The sequence below is a fragment of the Vombatus ursinus genome, unplaced genomic scaffold, assembly GCF_900497805.2.
Source record: "Vombatus ursinus unplaced genomic scaffold, bare-nosed wombat genome assembly UNPS02014884.1, whole genome shotgun sequence".
NCBI lineage: Eukaryota > Metazoa > Chordata > Mammalia > Diprotodontia > Vombatidae > Vombatus > Vombatus ursinus.
Window position 1 is genome coordinate 5,393,717 of NW_020954662.1, and position 17,868 is coordinate 5,411,584.

At 45.6% G+C, this 17,868-nt stretch overlaps 1 protein-coding gene across 2 annotated transcripts in view; it reads right to left on the reverse strand.

Moving 5' to 3' along the window:
* Window positions 1–858: 858 nt before the first annotated feature.
* Window positions 859–17,868, reverse strand: part of LOC114028531 (paired box protein Pax-7) — a 152,329-nt gene continuing 135,319 nt past the window's right edge. For both annotated transcript variants that reach the window (XM_027842801.1, XM_027842800.1), the window contains exons 8-9: window positions 9,769–10,015; window positions 859–974 (exon numbers count right to left, since the gene is read on the reverse strand). In XM_027842801.1, the coding sequence (XP_027698602.1) occupies window positions 859–974; window positions 9,769–10,015 (363 nt within the window). The remainder of the gene's footprint in view (window positions 975–9,768; window positions 10,016–17,868) is intronic.

The following is a 17,868-nucleotide window of genomic DNA, read 5'->3' on the forward strand; positions in this document are numbered from 1 at the left end:
CTCATCCACATAGGTCATCAGCTTGGGAAAGAGAGAGCAGCATGTCCAGTTGGGGTCTAGGTGCCCTCTCTCTTCACTCCCAAGCCCTTCCTGGTCAAATGGCATTATCTCTCTGGCAGGGGGCCACCTAGGGGACAGTTAACTTGTTACCCCCTTACTCTCATGTGGGGTCCAAAGGTTCATGGGATTTGGAGCTAGAAGAGGATCTTAGAGGACATCCGGTTTTGGTTCTTCACTTTCCAGATGATGAAACTGAGACCCAGAGAGTAGAACTAACTTGACCAAAGTCGTATAGATCATAAGTGGCAGTGTCAGGATTTGAACCCAGGGACTCTGACTCCTAATCTAGTGCTCTTTCCTTCACACCAAGAGCTCCAGGATCCTATCCCTTTGGAACTGTCTTGCCTGCTGCACCCTCTGTGATGGGAAGCATTTATAAAGTCTATATATTTGAAGGAAGGGAAGGGCCTTGAGTGAGAGAGAAATCTTATAGAAGTCATAATTCAGCTTGGGTTTTACCCAGTGCTTAAAGCAAGGTTGAGTGTGGGGGCAGGGGATTAAACCAGTCCAGTAATCCAGCTGGGATCAGGATTGGGATCGGGAGGCAGAACGGGATGATGGCGGAGGGGCTGTAATTGTGTTCCCTCATAGTCTATGGTCACAGATTTTTGCCAGAGGGTGGTGGCATGGGAACAGACTGGGGCTTACTGGTCCCACTTCCTCAGAGGATGCATCAGTGGGTCTAGGGGGATGGTCTGGGACTTGGGGTCAGAGAGGCACAGGGATGAGTGTAGGATAGGCTGGCAGGGATAGTGGGGATGTAGGAGTCAAGGGTCTGGTATAGGGGGCCCTAGGGCTTTAGTATGCTTGACCCGTTTCCACAGGCAGGAGCCCCAGCACAGCTGAGTGCTCGCCCAATTTCATCCGACGTTGTGTGGACAGGCTCACGTTCTTTGCCAGATAGTCGACAGCAGCTAAGAAAAAAAAAAGGAGAGAGACATATTTAGCAATTGATATTCTAATCTTATATCTCTATCCTTCTATTGATCTAGTCTTCCATTTTCCAGTCTCTCCAACCAACCACCTCTCCCTCCATATCTCCATCTATCTATCTATTTCTACATTCATCCATCCCTCTCTTCTTCCCTTCCTCCCTGCCTTCCTCCCTTCCTCCATTTCTCCATCCATCCAGTAGTCCCTCTGCCAGTTTACCTATGGCACATAACAGATGTCATATAATATTTGAAAAGCTAATACATGGATAAGGATTTAGACTTGTTCTGCTTGACCTCTGAAGGCAGAACCAGGAACAATGGATAGAACTGGCAGAGAGGTAGATGAAGGCTTGATGTCAGGGAAAATGTCCTAATAATGGAACCTGTCCAAAAGAGGAGTAGGTTACCTCAGGAGGCAGTAGCTCTTTTTCACTAGAGGCCTTACAGTCAAGGTTGAATAACTAATTGTTGAATATGGCATAGAGGAGATTCTGTATGATTCTGTACTCCAACCAACCATCTATCCATCCAAGCATCCAAGCATCTGACCATCCCATCCATCCATCATTCAATCCATCTGTCTGTCCATCTGCTCATCCATCCATCTGTCCATCTGTTTATCTGTCTGTCCATCCATCCATCCATCCATTCATCCATCTACTCCTACAGTCCTCTATCCAGCAAAAGCTTATTGAAACCATAATCCATGCTTAACACAGTGCTAAGCGTGATGGGGAATGCAAAAAAACCCCCAAAAACCAAAACCCAACAATCCATAATAGGGTCTCTGCCCTCAAGAACTTTACAATTTGATTGAGGAGACAAGATACACCCACATGGAAAGTTAAGTAATGATACAATGAACTCTTAAGGCAGCCTATACAAAGAGGCAATTGGGAGATGTAGAAACGCAGAAGGAGAGATCTTTGTGGCTGGGGTGGTTGTGAAACCACTGGTGAAAAGAGCTCATCTCAAAAGGGCTTTGAAGGATGGGTGTGACTTGGATAGCTTTAGGGAAGGTTGACAGGTACTCCAGAAACAGTGTACTATGTGAGTAAAAGTCCAGAGAAAGGAATGAGCATGGTGTTGATACTTCAGAGCCATTTAGTTCAATCCCCATATTTTACAGACAAGAACTTGAGGTCAACAGAGGTTAAGTGATTTGCTCAAGGTCACACGGGTGGCAGAAATCAGCATTTGAACCCAGGTCTAGATTCACTGTTCTTCGCATTGTACCAAGCTACCTCTCATCTTTTAAAATACCCAAATATTCATAGGAGGTGGAAATCCAAAAAAAAAGAACCATTAAATCCCAAGACTTTGAATGTCTATACACAAAGTATAGAGAATCTGTAACACTAACTATGAGTCCTGATGCAAGGAGGCAAATTTGACTGCAGCCAGTCAATTAGAATTTATTAAGTGCCTACAACGTGCCAGGCACTATGTTTAGTGCTGGGGGTACAAAGAAAGGCAAAAGACAATCCCCACTCTCAAGGAGTTCCCAGACTAAGTCTCATAGTTATAACATGTTTGCTGGCACGAGACCAGTGACTGGAATGTGGCTCTTCAAGGAGGAGGTACCTTACTCAAAGGCAAGAGGACAGGTAGGGGGTAGGGAGGAGGCAATGAGGTAGCATTATATATCCAAAAAGTACACTATGTGAGGAAATCCAAGAATCAGAGTGGTGAGGCATGTTGGGAGCATTTATTTAAAGATCCAAGGAGGAACAAACAAGAATGGTTTTATCATTAGAGTCTACTATAAACCATCAAGACAGAAAGAGAAAATAGATGAGGAGTTTAGGAAACAGATCACAAGCCTGGTACAGAGGCATGAAATAATAAAGATGAGTGACTTCTATGATCCAGACATCTGCTAAAGCTTAGTCAAAAGTAGAACAGTGAAGAACTTCTTGACTGGCCTTAATAATGATCATTTCATCCTTCCAAATGTGGAAGAACCAACAAGGAGAAATTCTATTCTAGATCTGATTCTCATCAAGAGGGAGAAACTGGTTGCTTGGATAGAAATGACAGGAATATTGGAGGGGAGTGATCACTCCCTGCTAGAATTTGTGATAGAGGAGAGAAAGGCTAGGCATGGTCAGACATGCACTCTCGATTTTGGGAAGAGAAGATTTCAAAGGGTTCAGCAGAAGGATATAGGAACAGGTGGACCAAAATTTTATAGGGGGGTGTTGGCTGAAGAGGCATGAGAAATTGTCATTGTCATCATCTGATATTCTGAAGAAACAAAAAGGAAACAATTGTGATGAGGAAGGAAAAAGCCAGCAACAATCTAGAGATAGATGTGGTTGCACAGTGAACTCATCAACCAACCTTAGATTTTAAGAAGAGATAGACATAAAATCAAGTAACCGCTGATGAGAACAAAAGCATAACACTGTTCTGTAAAATGGTATCAGGACAGCTAAAGGTCAGGATGAGCTTCAGCTGGAGAAGAGGGTTAAGGATGACAAAAAATGGTTTTATGAAAGCTATGTAGGGAAAGGCTCTGAATACAGCACCAGCCTCCAAGCCAGGAAGATCTGGGTTCAAATCATGCCTTTGAAACATAAGAACTGTATGACTTTTAATAAGTCACTTGACTCTCTCAGTGCTCCAGACATCTCTCTAAGACTAAAAGTTGGAGAGAAGGCACTGACCTACATTGGGAGAGGGAGTTTTCTCATCTGAGAGATCTCCATACCAAACAAATCCCAATATAGAGAAATCCCAATATAGAGAAAACTGTAGGATTAAAGAAGAGATAGAGAATAGGGGCATCTAGGTGGTGCAGTGGATAGAGCAGCAGGTCTGCTGAGTTCAAATCCAGCCTCAGACACTTATTAGCTGTGTGACCCTAGGCAAGTCACTTCACCCTGTTTGCCTCAGTTTCCTCATCTGTGAAATAAGCTGGAGAAGGAAATGGCAAACTACTCTAGTAACTTTGCCAAGAAAACCCCAAATGGGGCCACAAAGAGTAAGATATGACTGAAACAATGAACAACAACAAAGAGAATGTGTGGGTTAACACAGGACTGGAGATAGGCAAAAAGGAAAGAGAGCAGACCAGTAAGTTTGATTTTGATTCCAGGGAAAATTCAAGAAGCTATTATTTCTAAAAAGATGTTTAATGAATATCCAGCAATGGGAATAATAATCACAGAGAGCCAGCATGGTATCATCCATAGCAGGTCATTCCAAAATAACCTTATTTCCTTTTTGCCAGAGTTACTGGTAAATCAGAGTTATGCTGTAGATATTTTAGCAAAGTATTTGACTAAGCATTGTGTTATTGTTGGGGGAAAATGGATCAATGGGGGCTAAATGACAGTAGCTAAATTTGGACCTGGTTCAATGGCTGGGTTCAGAATACTCATTAGTACTTCTGCTGAAACTAGGCATGGAGTCACCAGTGGAGTGTCCCAGGGATTTGTGCTTGCCTTGTGGAGTCCAATGGCTTGGATAAAGGCATAGATCATATGCTGTTCAAATCTGCATTTGCAACAAAGCTGGGAGGGAGAACCAACACAATGGCTGGGAGAATCAGATCCCCAAAGTTCTTAAGAGGCTAGAGTTTAGGGTTGAACTGAACAAAACAAAATCTGATAGGCAGAAATAAAAAGTCCTGACTCTGGGTTCAAGATATTTATTCGACAATTACAAGATGGAGGAGACATGACTAGACAGCAGTTTGTCTGAAAAAGGTCTGAGGATTTTAGAGGACTCCAAGGTCATTATGAGTCAATAGGTTAAAAAAAATCTTGGGTGGCCCTGGGCTGTATTCAGAGGGGGAGGGCTTCCAGGAGTCTCAACTATACCTTGCCTTGGTCAAGCCACATATGGACCTATTATGGTCAGTTCTGGGCACCACATTTTAGGAAGGACTTTGATAAGTCGGAGAGTGAATGTCCTGAGGAAGACATCTGTAGGACAATGCAAGGCCTTGAATTTATGCCATAGGAGGATTGATGGAAGTAACCAGGAAGGCTTAGGGTGGGGTCATGAGAACTATCTTAAAGAACTCAAAAACTGTCATATTCAAGAGGGATTTGATTTGTTCTTCTCATCAGAGGGCAGAACCAGGTTGAACCCACAGACAGGCACACTGAGGCTAGCTGTTAGAAAACTCTCCCTAACAATTAAGCTGCCCCCAAGTGGGATGCACTGCCTCAAGAGGTGGTGGGTTCCCCCTCCCTGAAGGGGGTCTTCAAGCAGAGGCCAGATGACCAAGTAACCCATGTGTTGCAGTGAGATTCTTGGTCAGAACTAGATGCTCACTGAGGTCACTTCTACCTCTGAAATTCTGTGATTGTGATTCTGAGTTCAGTTTTGGACATGTTGAGTTTGAGCAAGGACCAGAACTTTCTAGTAACCAGCTGGTCAAGATCATATGAAGGCCTGGGGGGAGGGCACAGATGGAACTAAAGGAGAAACTACAATAACTCTTGCCCTCCCCTGCCTTCTCCACTAAGCCAATCCTTTGAGTCCTACTCAAGACGCTTGCTTGGGGAAGCTTTCCCAGACTAAGCCACCCCCTACCTGGCTTTCTTTCCCAGGCTTTAAATGTCTTCCACATTCCTCTCTACATATCTACTTCTCCCTGATTCATACAGTACTTAGCACCATGTTCTGAACACAGTTGTGCATAAGAAATACTGTTTGAATGAGTGAATATTTTCATATTCTCCTCTGCTTGATTCACGGGAACTCCCATAGAGCAGGGACCCTGACTCTGACTGATTCTTCTCTTCCCTCTCAGACAGCACCCTCCGGGTCCAGCTGAGGGACCAGAGGAGCTGCTGGATTCATGTTGATTGAGCTGGAGTCACTTGGATGAACCTGACAACCAACAGACTTTTCCAAACCCCGGGCCAAGTTGAAGGACAACTAATCCTGGACCCGTGGTGTGTTTCCCCCTCGACAGGGACAACAGGAGAGGGACAGGAAGGGCAGGACTGTGACATTCCTCATTAGGGACCTCAGTCAAACCTTCTTTCTGTCTCGTTGTCTCTCAATGTGTCTCTCCCTCTGCCTCTCCCTCTTTCCCTGACTATAAACGCCTCAAATTAGATTAATCAGGAGTTGGCAGGAGATGCGGAGGGCCGATGCCAGTGAGTAAACAAATCTGAGCCGTCACTGCCTCGTCAGCCTCCGGCCCCAAAGGAGGTCCCTTCTAGACACAAATTCTTATTAGACTTGTCATATCTATTAAAATTCTTTTCACACTTCTGCGTTCTATCAGCAGCACCATTAGCTCGGCCCTGGCCTTTGGGAACCGCCAGGACTATATTAATCTGGCATCCGCCCCCTTCCACCCCCCCCACCTCCACTCACTTCCTAGGAACTGGAGGACGGAGGAATGAAGGGATGGATGGACAGATGGATGGACAGCTCATCTCTGTATGTGTCTGGTAGAGAATGGGACAGCATTACGAGGAGCAACCTTAGCTAGAATATTGCCCCAGCACATGCAAGGGTTTGTGGACACATGTGAATTCTGGAAGAGAATGTGTGTACAAAAAGACTTCAGTACACAAAATGTCAGAGCTGGGAGGGCCTTTAGGACACAGAATGTCAGAACTAGGAGGGCCCTTTGAACACAGAATATCAGAGGTGGGAGGACCCTTAGAACACAGAATGTCAGAGCTGGAAGAGCCCTTTGAAAACCACATCTGGCCTAAGCAGTTTGTTTCTTGGGGGAAAATGAAGAGTCTGGTTCAGAAGGTAACAGATTTTGGACTGAAAGATAAATTCCCAGCTTGCATTGGAGGTTGATGTGAAGATTGGAGTGGGAAAGATGACAAAGGACTGAAGGAGGGCATTCCTGCCTCAGACTTCCTCAAAATGTGTACCAGGGATAATATAGGGATCTTATAGGATTTGGAATTCTGAAAAAAAAAAAAGATGCCTCAGCTGTTTTCCTAAGAGCCACTCTTCTGGAACTGGACTGTGCTTCAACTTGTGGCTGGGAAGGAGTATGACAGGATGAGAGACTTGGGCTCACTTAGCTCACGGGGACAGAGGAGCCCCTGGAGGGATTGGGGACCTCACTGAAATTGGAAAATCACGGGAGGGAAGGTGCTAGAGCATAGTGGAAATAGCATTTACTGGAGATTGACAGTCATGTAAACAAACTGAACATTTAGAGACAAAGAAACTCCAGCCATGGTCAGTATTGACTGACATACTAAAAGGACATTGTTTCCTTCTGTTAGCAATCAACAAACTTGTTTTTTTTGGGGGGGAGACATGCAGATGTATGCCCCCTGAATGAAAAGTGTTAATTAAGCACTCGCTAATGACAAGGTACTGTGCTAAGGAAGTTACTTCAGATGTTTATTGAGTATCTATCAAAAAATAGATAATTTTTTAATTAAAAAAAAAAGAAAGAAACTGCTGCCCTCGAAGCTGGGGGGTGGGTGTGGGGTGGGTTTAGTTCCACCACCTAGCAGTGGTGTGACTTTGGGCAAGACCCTTCTCTGGAAGTCTCAGTCGTTCCCCGTTCTAAGCTACCTCAGCTTTGCCATTCCACATTCTTCAGACCACAAGGCCTCTCTTGGTTCTAACTTTTTCCTGTTCTGACAGTCCTGCCCTAAAGTCCTTCCCAGCTCAGACATTCTGCGGTCCAAGATCCCACACGTTCTAAGAGCTCTCACAACTCTGACAATCTGGGTTCTAAGTCCTCTCCCCCCAACCTCGAATTCTGTGGTTCCTCCCAGATCTGACATTCTAAGGTCTCTCCCAGCTCTATCACTCTATGTTTTAAGGTGCCATATAACTCTGATAGTCTGTGTTCTAGGGGCCCATCCAGCCCTGGTATTCTATAGTTTCGAGGCCCAGGAATGAGGGGGCCATTTAGAGCTCAAAAGGATTAGGTAGAAAGGCCCCCCCCCCACCTCATTCCTGGCGACAAACCGGGAGTGGGAAAGATTGTCAAGAGATGGGATGAATACAATGGGGCCGGATTGAGGGGGGAGAGTGGGGCTGTACTGGCCCACATTTCCCTAGGCGGTTTCTCTAAACCAAACAAACACTCCTTTCTCCCCTGCTCCCCGTTCTCCCCAGCCCGCATCCTTTTCCCTTTTGATCTCCCTGGATCCTTTCTTCCTCTCTCTCTCACTCCAATAAGGGGGGAGGGGAGCTAATTTTATTTCCTACCCGGGCTTTATTTTTTGTGCCTTGGTCTGTGGGCACACACGGGGTGTGACTAACCCGGGCCGGGGGCGTCAGGGCCAGTCCTCGTTCTTGGAATTGGTTTCGGATCTTTATCATTAACATGTGTCCAGCTCCACGCTCCACCCCACCCCCCCAGACCGGGAGCAAAGGGAAGGTCAGGGGGTCGGCGCTCCAGCTCCCTTGGAAAAACCATAGGAGCACAGGCATACCCCCCCCACCCCCAGGAGAACCGGGGTCGAAAGCTGCTATTGATCCCCTGGCAGCCGGTTCCCATTTAGCTAGAGAAATTAAGGACATTAAAGGGGCGTTGTGGGGTGTGTGTACAATTGGAGGGGTGGGGTGGGGAGAGAAGTGCAGTCCCGGGTCATTGAGGACAAGTTAAGGAGGGGGCACAGGAGAAGGATACACCTTTAACCCCAGCGGGTCTCCCTGGGTTGCCACACGTCGTTCTGATTAGTTTGACACCAGCAGGTGAAGCTGCCTGGGCTGGGAAGGGATGGGGAGGGGGCCAGGGGCTCTGGGGAGAGAAGGATAATCATTCCCATTTCTATAATGCTTTTGAGTTTATGAAGTACTTTCCTTTCCAATAAACTCAGGAAATTGATTTTTTTCTTCCTGCTTTACAGAAAGTTCCCTCTTTCCAGAAACTGGGGCTCAGAGGTAAAGTGAATGGTCCAGATCAGACCACATCATTTTACCGGATGAGGAAACTGAGGCCTGAGTAGGGAAAGCACTTGCTGCCCAAAGGCATGTGCTAAGTCAACAAGCCAGGTCTTAAATTCCGGTCTTCCACTGTACTATTCTTCACCCAAGGCTACCCAACCGACAAAGAGCTGGGACTCAAGCCCAGCTCCTAGGATTTCAAGTCCAGTGCTCTTCCCATAATGCCACAATGCTTTTCAATTGAGACCCAAAGGAGGGAAGGGACTTGGCCAAGGGCACACAGCTAGGATTCATTGACTCCAAGTCCAAATTACCCGCAGCAGACCCTATCCTCATTCCGCTCCCGGCCTCTCCCATCTCCTAGTGGTTCCTGAAATGGGTCTGATGGGTAGGGTATAGTGGAGTATACCTCAAGATCAGAGAAAATTCAGCCGCAGAAACTCAAGAAACCCAGAGGATTGAAGGAAAAATGAGGGGGATGGGGTCAGATGGCCGGACTGTGAAGACAGATGGTGAAGACGAGGTCTCTAGTATAAAAAGATGGTGGCTGAGGGGAGACAAGAGTGAAATCTATAAAAATCCTCTAGGATGCGTTCTGGAGGGCAAAGACCATGTTTTATGTATCATTCTATCCCTCATCCTACCCAGTGTGAGGCCTTACACAGAGTAAATGCTTGATAAATATTTCTTAAATGAATGAATGGTTGACTGAACAAATGAATGAAAGAATGGTTTCATGATTGAGTGAATGAATGAATGAATATTTGGATGAGTGAATGAATTAATAGTAGCAATTGCCCCTTTAAAGGGGTCCTAGGTTTAGGGAAATGGGGGGTAGAATGCTGGGGCATGGCTGTACCCGACTTCTCCCACACCAAGTCAGGGACTGGAGTAATAGGCAGAGAGGGAGAAGAGAAGCACTCACTCTGTCCATACTGGCCATACTGGTAGCCAGCCACAGGGTCCACACTGTAGCCAGTGGTGCTGTAGGTGGGGGGGCAGTAGGACTGCGAAGTGGGGAGGCTGTCCACCGACTTGATAGAATCACTGCGCTGGCTGCAGCTGGCTGAGATGGAGTTGGCGGTATCCAGACCCCCATGCAGTGGGGAGATGGAGAAGTCGGCCTGTGGCTGGGGGGGTACCCCACTTGGGTTGCTCAGGATGCTCATCACCTGAAAGGGAAAGAAAGCTTGAGAATGAGTGGAGACATGAAGGGGGCCCGTGAAACTTACTAATATCACAGGGAATCAGCTATAGGTCCCAGAGATCTGGTATGGTGCTTCCAAATACCCTATATGGCAAAAGTCAGCAATCAGGGCATGAGAACCCAAATGGCCTCTGAGATATGCATAGATGTCTTCTGTCATTTTCTACTTCTATCCCTCCTTCTTGAAATGCCTTCTTCTCTCTCCTATTCACTTATCATAAGAATGATGGTGACTGTGGTAGGGGTCTTGAGGTCCTACTGGTGGTGATGATGGTAATAAAAGAACTGATATTTATATGACTCATTAAGGTTTTCTAAGTGATTTATATATGTGGGCTCATTTTAGTTTCCTAACAATGGCACCAGGGAGGTATTACAGGTATTATTCCCATTTTACAGATGAGAAAACTGTGGCTTAGTGATTCGACCAGAGTCACCCAAAGTTCCTAAGTATCAAAAGTTACATTTGAATCCCAATCTACCTGAATCCAAGTCCTATCTCCTATGCCATATTGACACTTATTTTTATATTATTAGTAGTAATCATTTTTTTTATGCTGTTGATGGCTATAGTGACCATGGTGATTGGGAAAGTGATCGTGGTAGTGGTGGAGACAGTGATGGTGATGGTGGTGGGGACGATACTGCTGATCTCAGAGACCATGATAGTGACAGTAATGATGGTAAGGGTGATGGTGATGGTGGCTCTGGGGCTCACGGTAATGATGAAGGCGAGTTGACAACAACTGTGGTGGTGATAGTGATGGTGCTCATGGTAACAGAAGGTGACTTGACCACATGTGAGTTTTTGAGGCAGGACTCACACTTGGGTCTTTCCAATTGTAAACCCAACACTCTATCCACTCAAACCAAGTTGGCTTTTTGAACTGAACAGTACGGCCAGGGCACAGGGGGATCATCCTTATTCTCTCTGGTTGACTCCTCATAATCAGGCATATCTCTATGGGATAGCTGATGGGGTTAAAAGGAATGGGGGGACAGTGTGGAGTAGTGGATAGAGTGTTAGACTGGGAGTCAGGAAGTCTGAATCTTGTCTCTGACACTTCCTAGCCATGTGACTCCAGGCAAGTTACTTAACGTCTCTGAGCCTCAGTTTCCTCATCTGAAAATGAGGGGAATAATAGCTACAGTGCCTACTTCACAGGGATATTGCGAGGAAAATGCTTTGTGAATTTCAATGCACTGTGTAAATGTGAAATAACGTAGACAAAAGTGAGGAGGTGAGAATGAGTACAGGATGTGTGGAACTATCAAATAGGAAACTCTACTGAGGGCTTACTGGAGTTAACAGCCCATGTCATAGGTAAGAGATTTCTCATAAGCTATGTGATCTTGGACAGTCAGCATGCTCACACCTGGCGTTTACATAGGGCTTTAAAATGTCAAATAACTTCACTTCTGTGGGCCTCAGTTTCCCCATCTGTAAAACAAAGGGGCTGGTCTACTCAAATTATTTGAATGAGGTAGGAGTCAACAATTCTGTTCCTTCTGGTGAGATGGATGACCATCTAACCTCTTTTAATTTTCTCCTTTTTTCTCCCCTTCAGTGACCTTGCTTTTGTTTAATGTATTACTTCTCGGTACATTAACAATGTTAACTCAAAATCAATATCCTCTCTCTACCACCCCGCTGTTACATTCTGAGGTCCTGTAGGTCTTACCATCTGCTCTGTCTCTGTGCCCTCCAGATCCCTGGGCACTGTCATCTGATCTATGACTACAATAGGAAACCCCCTGAGCCTTGCCCTTCATCCTGCTATAGAAACCTTAGGGCTTCCAGGCCTCTTCATCCATCCATTCTACTCTGAGTTGTTTCCTCCAATTAGGGTGTGAGCTCCTTGAGACCAGGGACTGTCTGCATTTTTCTGTTTACATACCCAGACTGTAGCACAGCCCTTGGCTTAAGTAAGCACTTAATAAATGTATTTCTTTTATTCATTCATCAGTGATTTCTAAAGTATCTCTCAGCTTTGAAAATCAATATTCTAACATTCTATGTTCTATCCTCTCTTATAACTCTGACATTTATTCTATGTTCAAAGGTCCCTTCTGGCTTTAATTGAGCTTGAATCCAGTTCCAGGCAAAATTCTAAAACTTATTATTGAAAGGATGGTTTGTCAGTATTTAGAAAGAGGAACAGTGATCGCTAAGAATTAGCATAGCCTCATTGAGAACAGATCATGCCAAAATAGCTTCATTTCCCTTTTTGACATCTTTTGGACTGGTAGAGTGGGGTAATGCCATAGATGTGATACCTAAATTTCAGCAAAGTGACTAGTAGTCTCCAGCATTCTCTTTCTGGAGTAAGGGAGGATGTCAACCAGATACTCTTCATGTTATGATTCTGTACTGGTTGGATGACTGAACCTGAAGAAGACTCACTAATAGTGCTGATGTTAACTTGTATTATTCTTAGGTATGTGCGTTATGTCCATCTGGGTGAATGGAAGCTCCTTGAAGGCAAGAACTGAGTCATTTTAAAAATATTTTTATCTCCAGCACATAGCATAGCTCCTGGCACTCAGTAGGCACTTAATAAATGTTGGAAGTTAACTCAAATTAGCAAAGGGATTAGACTTATTCTGCTTAGCCTCAGAAGTAAGAATGACAAAGAAGAGGTAGAATTTCCAGAAAGGAGGAGTTAGGCTTTATGTTAGGATCAACTTCCTAATAATTAGAGCTGTCCAAAAGTTTCAGAATGACCTGCCCTGGGATGTAGTGGTTTCCCCTTTACTAAGTGTCTTCAAGCAGAGTCTAGGTAACTGCTTTGGGGGTAGAGATTATAGAAAAGATTCCTATTCAGGTTGGGCAGATAACTTCTGGGTCCCTTTCCACTCTGGTAGTCTATGATTCTATGGTCTTAAGGATCCTCCTAGTTCTGACATCCTGGGTTCTAAGGACCCTCCCTGCTCTGACATTCTGTGTTCTAGGGCCCTCCCAACTCTGACATTCAATGTTCTAAGGCTCTTCCCAATTCCATCATTCTATGTCCCATTCTTCTGTTCTAAGGTCATCTATGTGAAAATCACACACCTCTTCCAGCTAGCTATAGCCTGACCTTTGCAATAGGGAACAGGCAAGGAAGGGTAACCTGACTGGTTGATCCAACCTGAATCTCAAATACCAGAGAGAAGTGGGTCAGAGAGGAGGAAAGCAGCTGTGTCCACTATTCTTGGCTTTGCCCCTCTCCTCCAGCCGCAGGAAGTCGGTACCTGCTCAGGATCCTCTTTTCTCTAAAGTCAGGAAAAGGTCTCTCCTAGGTCTGGGGTCTAAGTTTGCAGCGAGCAAACTTTTGAACTTAAGGAAGTCAAGGTCTGATGTGATAATCCCCCGCTCTTAAGAATGCAAAGTCCTCTATAGGGTGGGTTCTCTTCCTCCCTCCCTTTCTTCCTTATTTTTTTTTTTGGTGACCTTGCTTTTGTCTAATGTATTACTTCTTGGTACATTACCGATGCTAACTCAAAATCAATATCCTTTCCACATCTGTAAGATTTTATCTGAAGGCAAATCTCCAGGCTGCCCATCATAATGATTGACAGGCATCCCTTCCCCTCCTTTGCTCATTCATTGCCCCCGCCCCCAACCCCAACCTCCTCTGCTCCAAATCAGTCCCAGCTTCATCGTCAGGGTAAATCAATGAGTGCCCTCATTTCCGCCAGTTAGAAACTTGTTTGTTAGTGGGGAATGGGGGCTGGGGATGGGGAAGGAAGGGGCCGAGTGTGTCATGGGCCTGTAATAACAGAGAAGGTGCTTTCAGAGCTAAATCTAACCTTTCCTCCATTACCTCTCAGAATCACTGATTTTTAGAGTCACAAGGGACCTTAGAGATCTCCTAGGCTAATCTCTTCCTTTTACAGTAGGGAAAACTGAGGCCCAGAGAAGGGGAAGTAAGGTCATAGAACTAGGAAGTAGCAGAAGGGGGGACTCCAACCCACAACTTTGGACCCCAACTCTGATACTCCTTCCACGAGGCTGCACTGGCTCCCACTCCAGCCTCCACCTCCAGATCCCATTTCCACCTCCTCCTCATCCCCCCTTCTTTTTCCTCCCCCCTCCCTTCTCCGGTCGTTCCATCACTTTCCCATACTTTAAAAGAAGGAGACGGAGAAAATGTAATTAATTCCCTCCGTCTCTGAGCTGGCCCTCAGGGCCTGTGGCCGAGGTGCCTGAGCTGGGGAGATCTGCACCCTCTGTGATAACCGAGTGGAGCTTTGGGAGCTCGCCTCCCAATTAGGTGGGGCCATCTCTACCATCAGGGCTCCGTGGCGGGGTTTACTGGAGGGAGGGTATGCGGGACACTGGGACTGGGAGGAGGGGACGGGGAGGGGGTGGGCAATGCAGCTGAGGGGAGGGGGCAGGGCCACTTTAGGCACTGCAGGGATCGTGATTAACGGGGCTGCTTCAAGCTGGAATGGGGAATAGGGGTATATGTGTGTATGAGGCTGTGTGTGAGAGGGAGTAGGGGAGAGCGGTGTGACTTGTGGGATGGAAGGTCTGACCCCAACCTTCCTGAAGGAAAGGAATAGAGACAGGCAGAGGGCACTGGGGTGGGAGTCTGAGAACCTGAGTTTGAATCCTGACTTTACCACTTGGCCTGGGACAAGTCAATCCGTCTTGGGCTCAGTTTCCTCATCTGTTAGATGAGGCGAGGGTAGTGAATTATATCTGTCAGCCAACCTACGAACAAGCCCTTATTAAGCACCTACTCAGTGCCAGGCATTGTTCTAGGTGCAGAGACTACAAAACAAAAGTGAAACAGACCTGGCCCTCAAGGAAATTCTATTCTATGGGGGAGGCAATCCATGAACTTAGAAAGCACTATACAAAAAGGGGACTAGGGGGCGCCATAGTGCATAGAGCACTGTGTCTGGAGTCAGGAAGACTACTCTTCCTGAGTTCAAACCCAGCTTCAGACATGAACTAACTGTGTGACCCTGGGCAAGTCACTGAACCCCATTTGCCTCAGTCTCCTCAGCTGTAAAATGAGCTAGAGAAGGAAATGGCAACCCACTCTAGTGTCTGCCAAGAAAACCCCAAATGGGGTCAGGAAGAGTCAGACATGACTGAAAAATATCTGAAGGACAACAGTATAAAATGCATACAACACAAGAAGCTTAGGGGAACCAGAAAGGGCTTCCTGCAGAAGGTAGTGACTGAGCCGAATCTTGAATGAAATTAAGGATTCTAAAAAGTAGAGGGAAGAAGCAGTGCATACCAGGCATGGGTGACAGCCAGTATAAAGGCATAGTGATGGGAAATGAAGCATCATGCGTGACACATGACATGTCATGAGGAATAGTAAGAAGACTTGTAGAGTGTTTGAAGGGGAATAATTTGTAATAATGGTAGGTTAGAGTCAGGTTTAAATGCCAAACAGAGGAATTTATATTTAAGTCTATGGCACTGGGAATACTGGAATTTCTTGAGTAGGGGACTGATGCTGTCAGAATTGTGCTTTAGGAAGATCATTTTGGCAGCTATAAAAGAGGATGAGGAGAGAGGAGAGAGACAAAGGGGGATGCTACTGCCACAATCCAGGTGAGGTGTGATAAGGGCTTGACCTACAAGCATCTGGGTGAATTGAGAGAAGGGGAAAAATGCAAGAAATTTCATGGAGGTAAAAAGGAAAGGATTTCATAACTGATTGGATGGGGTGAGTAAGAGAGGAGCTGAGGATCGTATTGGTAGGTGGTGACCTTGGGGGACTGGAAGGATGGTGGTCCACTCCATAGTAATAGAGAAGTTAAGAAGAAGTGTGGATTTTAGGGGAAAGTCCCTACATGGCCTTTCCTTATCTTGGTTGCTCATAAAGTTTGGAAACCATGTTGAAGACCAGGTGAGTTTTCCCTGGCTCTGCTACTGTCCTCAGTTTCCTAATCTGCAAAGTGTCTCTCTTTCCTTTCCCCACAAAGGTTGTTGGTGAGAATCTGTGTCCTTTGATGCAACATGGATGGAACCCAGGGCAGTTCCATTCACATGTTGCTGAGGGAGGGGTTTTGCTGGAAGGGAGGTGTGCTTCCCTCCCCAGAGAGGTGGAGGCTGGGGGCGGAGCAGAGGGAGCAGTGATGGTATCCACCTCCAAGTTAGAATCGTTATGGTTGAGCCCATGCTAATGAAATGCTGCCCCCTAAACCCAGAAGACCTGGGTTCCTTTGCCTTCCTTTCTTACTTATAATCTCAAGGTACACGAGATCTGCCTTCAACCTGGCTTTGTTGCTTACTAGCTGTGTGTCCCTGGGCAAGTCACTTCCTTTCCCCGACCTTCTGTTAAAAAGAGATATTAATATTTGCATTACTGACTTCATGGGGCTACTGTGAAGATTTAATGAAAGCCTGAAGGCAAAGCACTTTGGAACCCTTTGAGTGCCAAATAAATGCCTACAAGGACTAATATCTTTACTTCCTACTTCCTCCCAGGGCTGTGGTGAAGAAAGTACTTTGTTAATATGATCATGCTAGAGAATTGGGAGCTGTTATCACCTGTTTCTCGGGTTCCCTTCCCATGGTGGGGGGGGGAGTCATCCAGTTCCTCTCCTAACTCTCCCCCTCCTTTATAACCATGAAGAGCTATGTTCTATGTACACATACATCCAAACACATATCATTATCTCAGTCTCATCTTTTTCAATAGGGCTCAGGCATAAATGGCACCAGGACATGTTGCTGTCTCATGTTTCTTTTTATGTTAAATGTTCTATGCACTATATTGCACAGGTGGATGAAATGACTATGTTTGTGGTATTAGGACATAAGCTTAATCAAGCAACAAGCATTTATTAAGGGCCAACTATTTTTCAGGTACTGTGTACTAGGTGCCAGGGGTAAAAATCAAAAGAATGAAACAAGTTCTATTCTGGAGGAACTTAACATAGTACCACCACCACCACCACTACTACTACTACTACTGCTACTACTACTACTACTACCACTACTACTACATATAGTAGATTGTAAGTTCCTTGAGGATAGGGATCAACTGATTTTGCCTTTGTGCCATCAGTGCTTAAAAAGTGCCTGCACGCAGACACTTAACAAAGTTCTGTTGAATCATGATCATCATCATCATCATTGTCATTATTATCAGCAGCAACTAGCCCATTTTATTCCAATTGGCTTATACATAGTAGATGCTTGACAATTATTTACTGAGTCTGGCAGGATATCTGGGGTTGTTACACTTCAAAGATTCTCATGCTTTATTGTCTGAATCTTTCTGGAGCTCTGGGTTTACAGACCACCTGCTGGGTTCTGTTACCACCATGGTATAACGATGAGACCTCCCCCTCCTCCAGCAAGCAGATGAGGTGGAGAATAACACTGAAGGCCAGAAAAGCATTTGGAAAATGGAAAGTTCTCGGTAAGAAACAGTTTGGGTTGTAACAATATGAACATGTCTTTATTAAGGGTCTATTGTGTGCCAGGCACTGGGGGAAAAAAGACAAAATAGAAATATGAATGGCCCAAAGCTCTCTACTGAAGACCACATTGTAAGAAACAATATGGCTTCCAGGGCAGTGGGGGCTGGGGGTGATGGGGCAGAATTGGGTGAGAATCCAGGTTAGACCTTGGAAAGGCTTTCCTTCCTTCCTTCCTTCCTTCCTTCCTTTCTTTCTTTCTTCCTTCCTTCCTTCCTTCTTCCCTCCCTCCCTTCCTTCCTCCTTTCCTTCCTTCATTTCCTTCCTTCCTTCCTTCCTTCCTCCCTTCCTTCCTTCTTCCCTCCCTCCCTTCCTTCCTCCTTTCCTTCCTTCATTTCCTTCCTTCCTTCCTTCCTTCCTTCCTTCCTTCCTTCCTTCCTT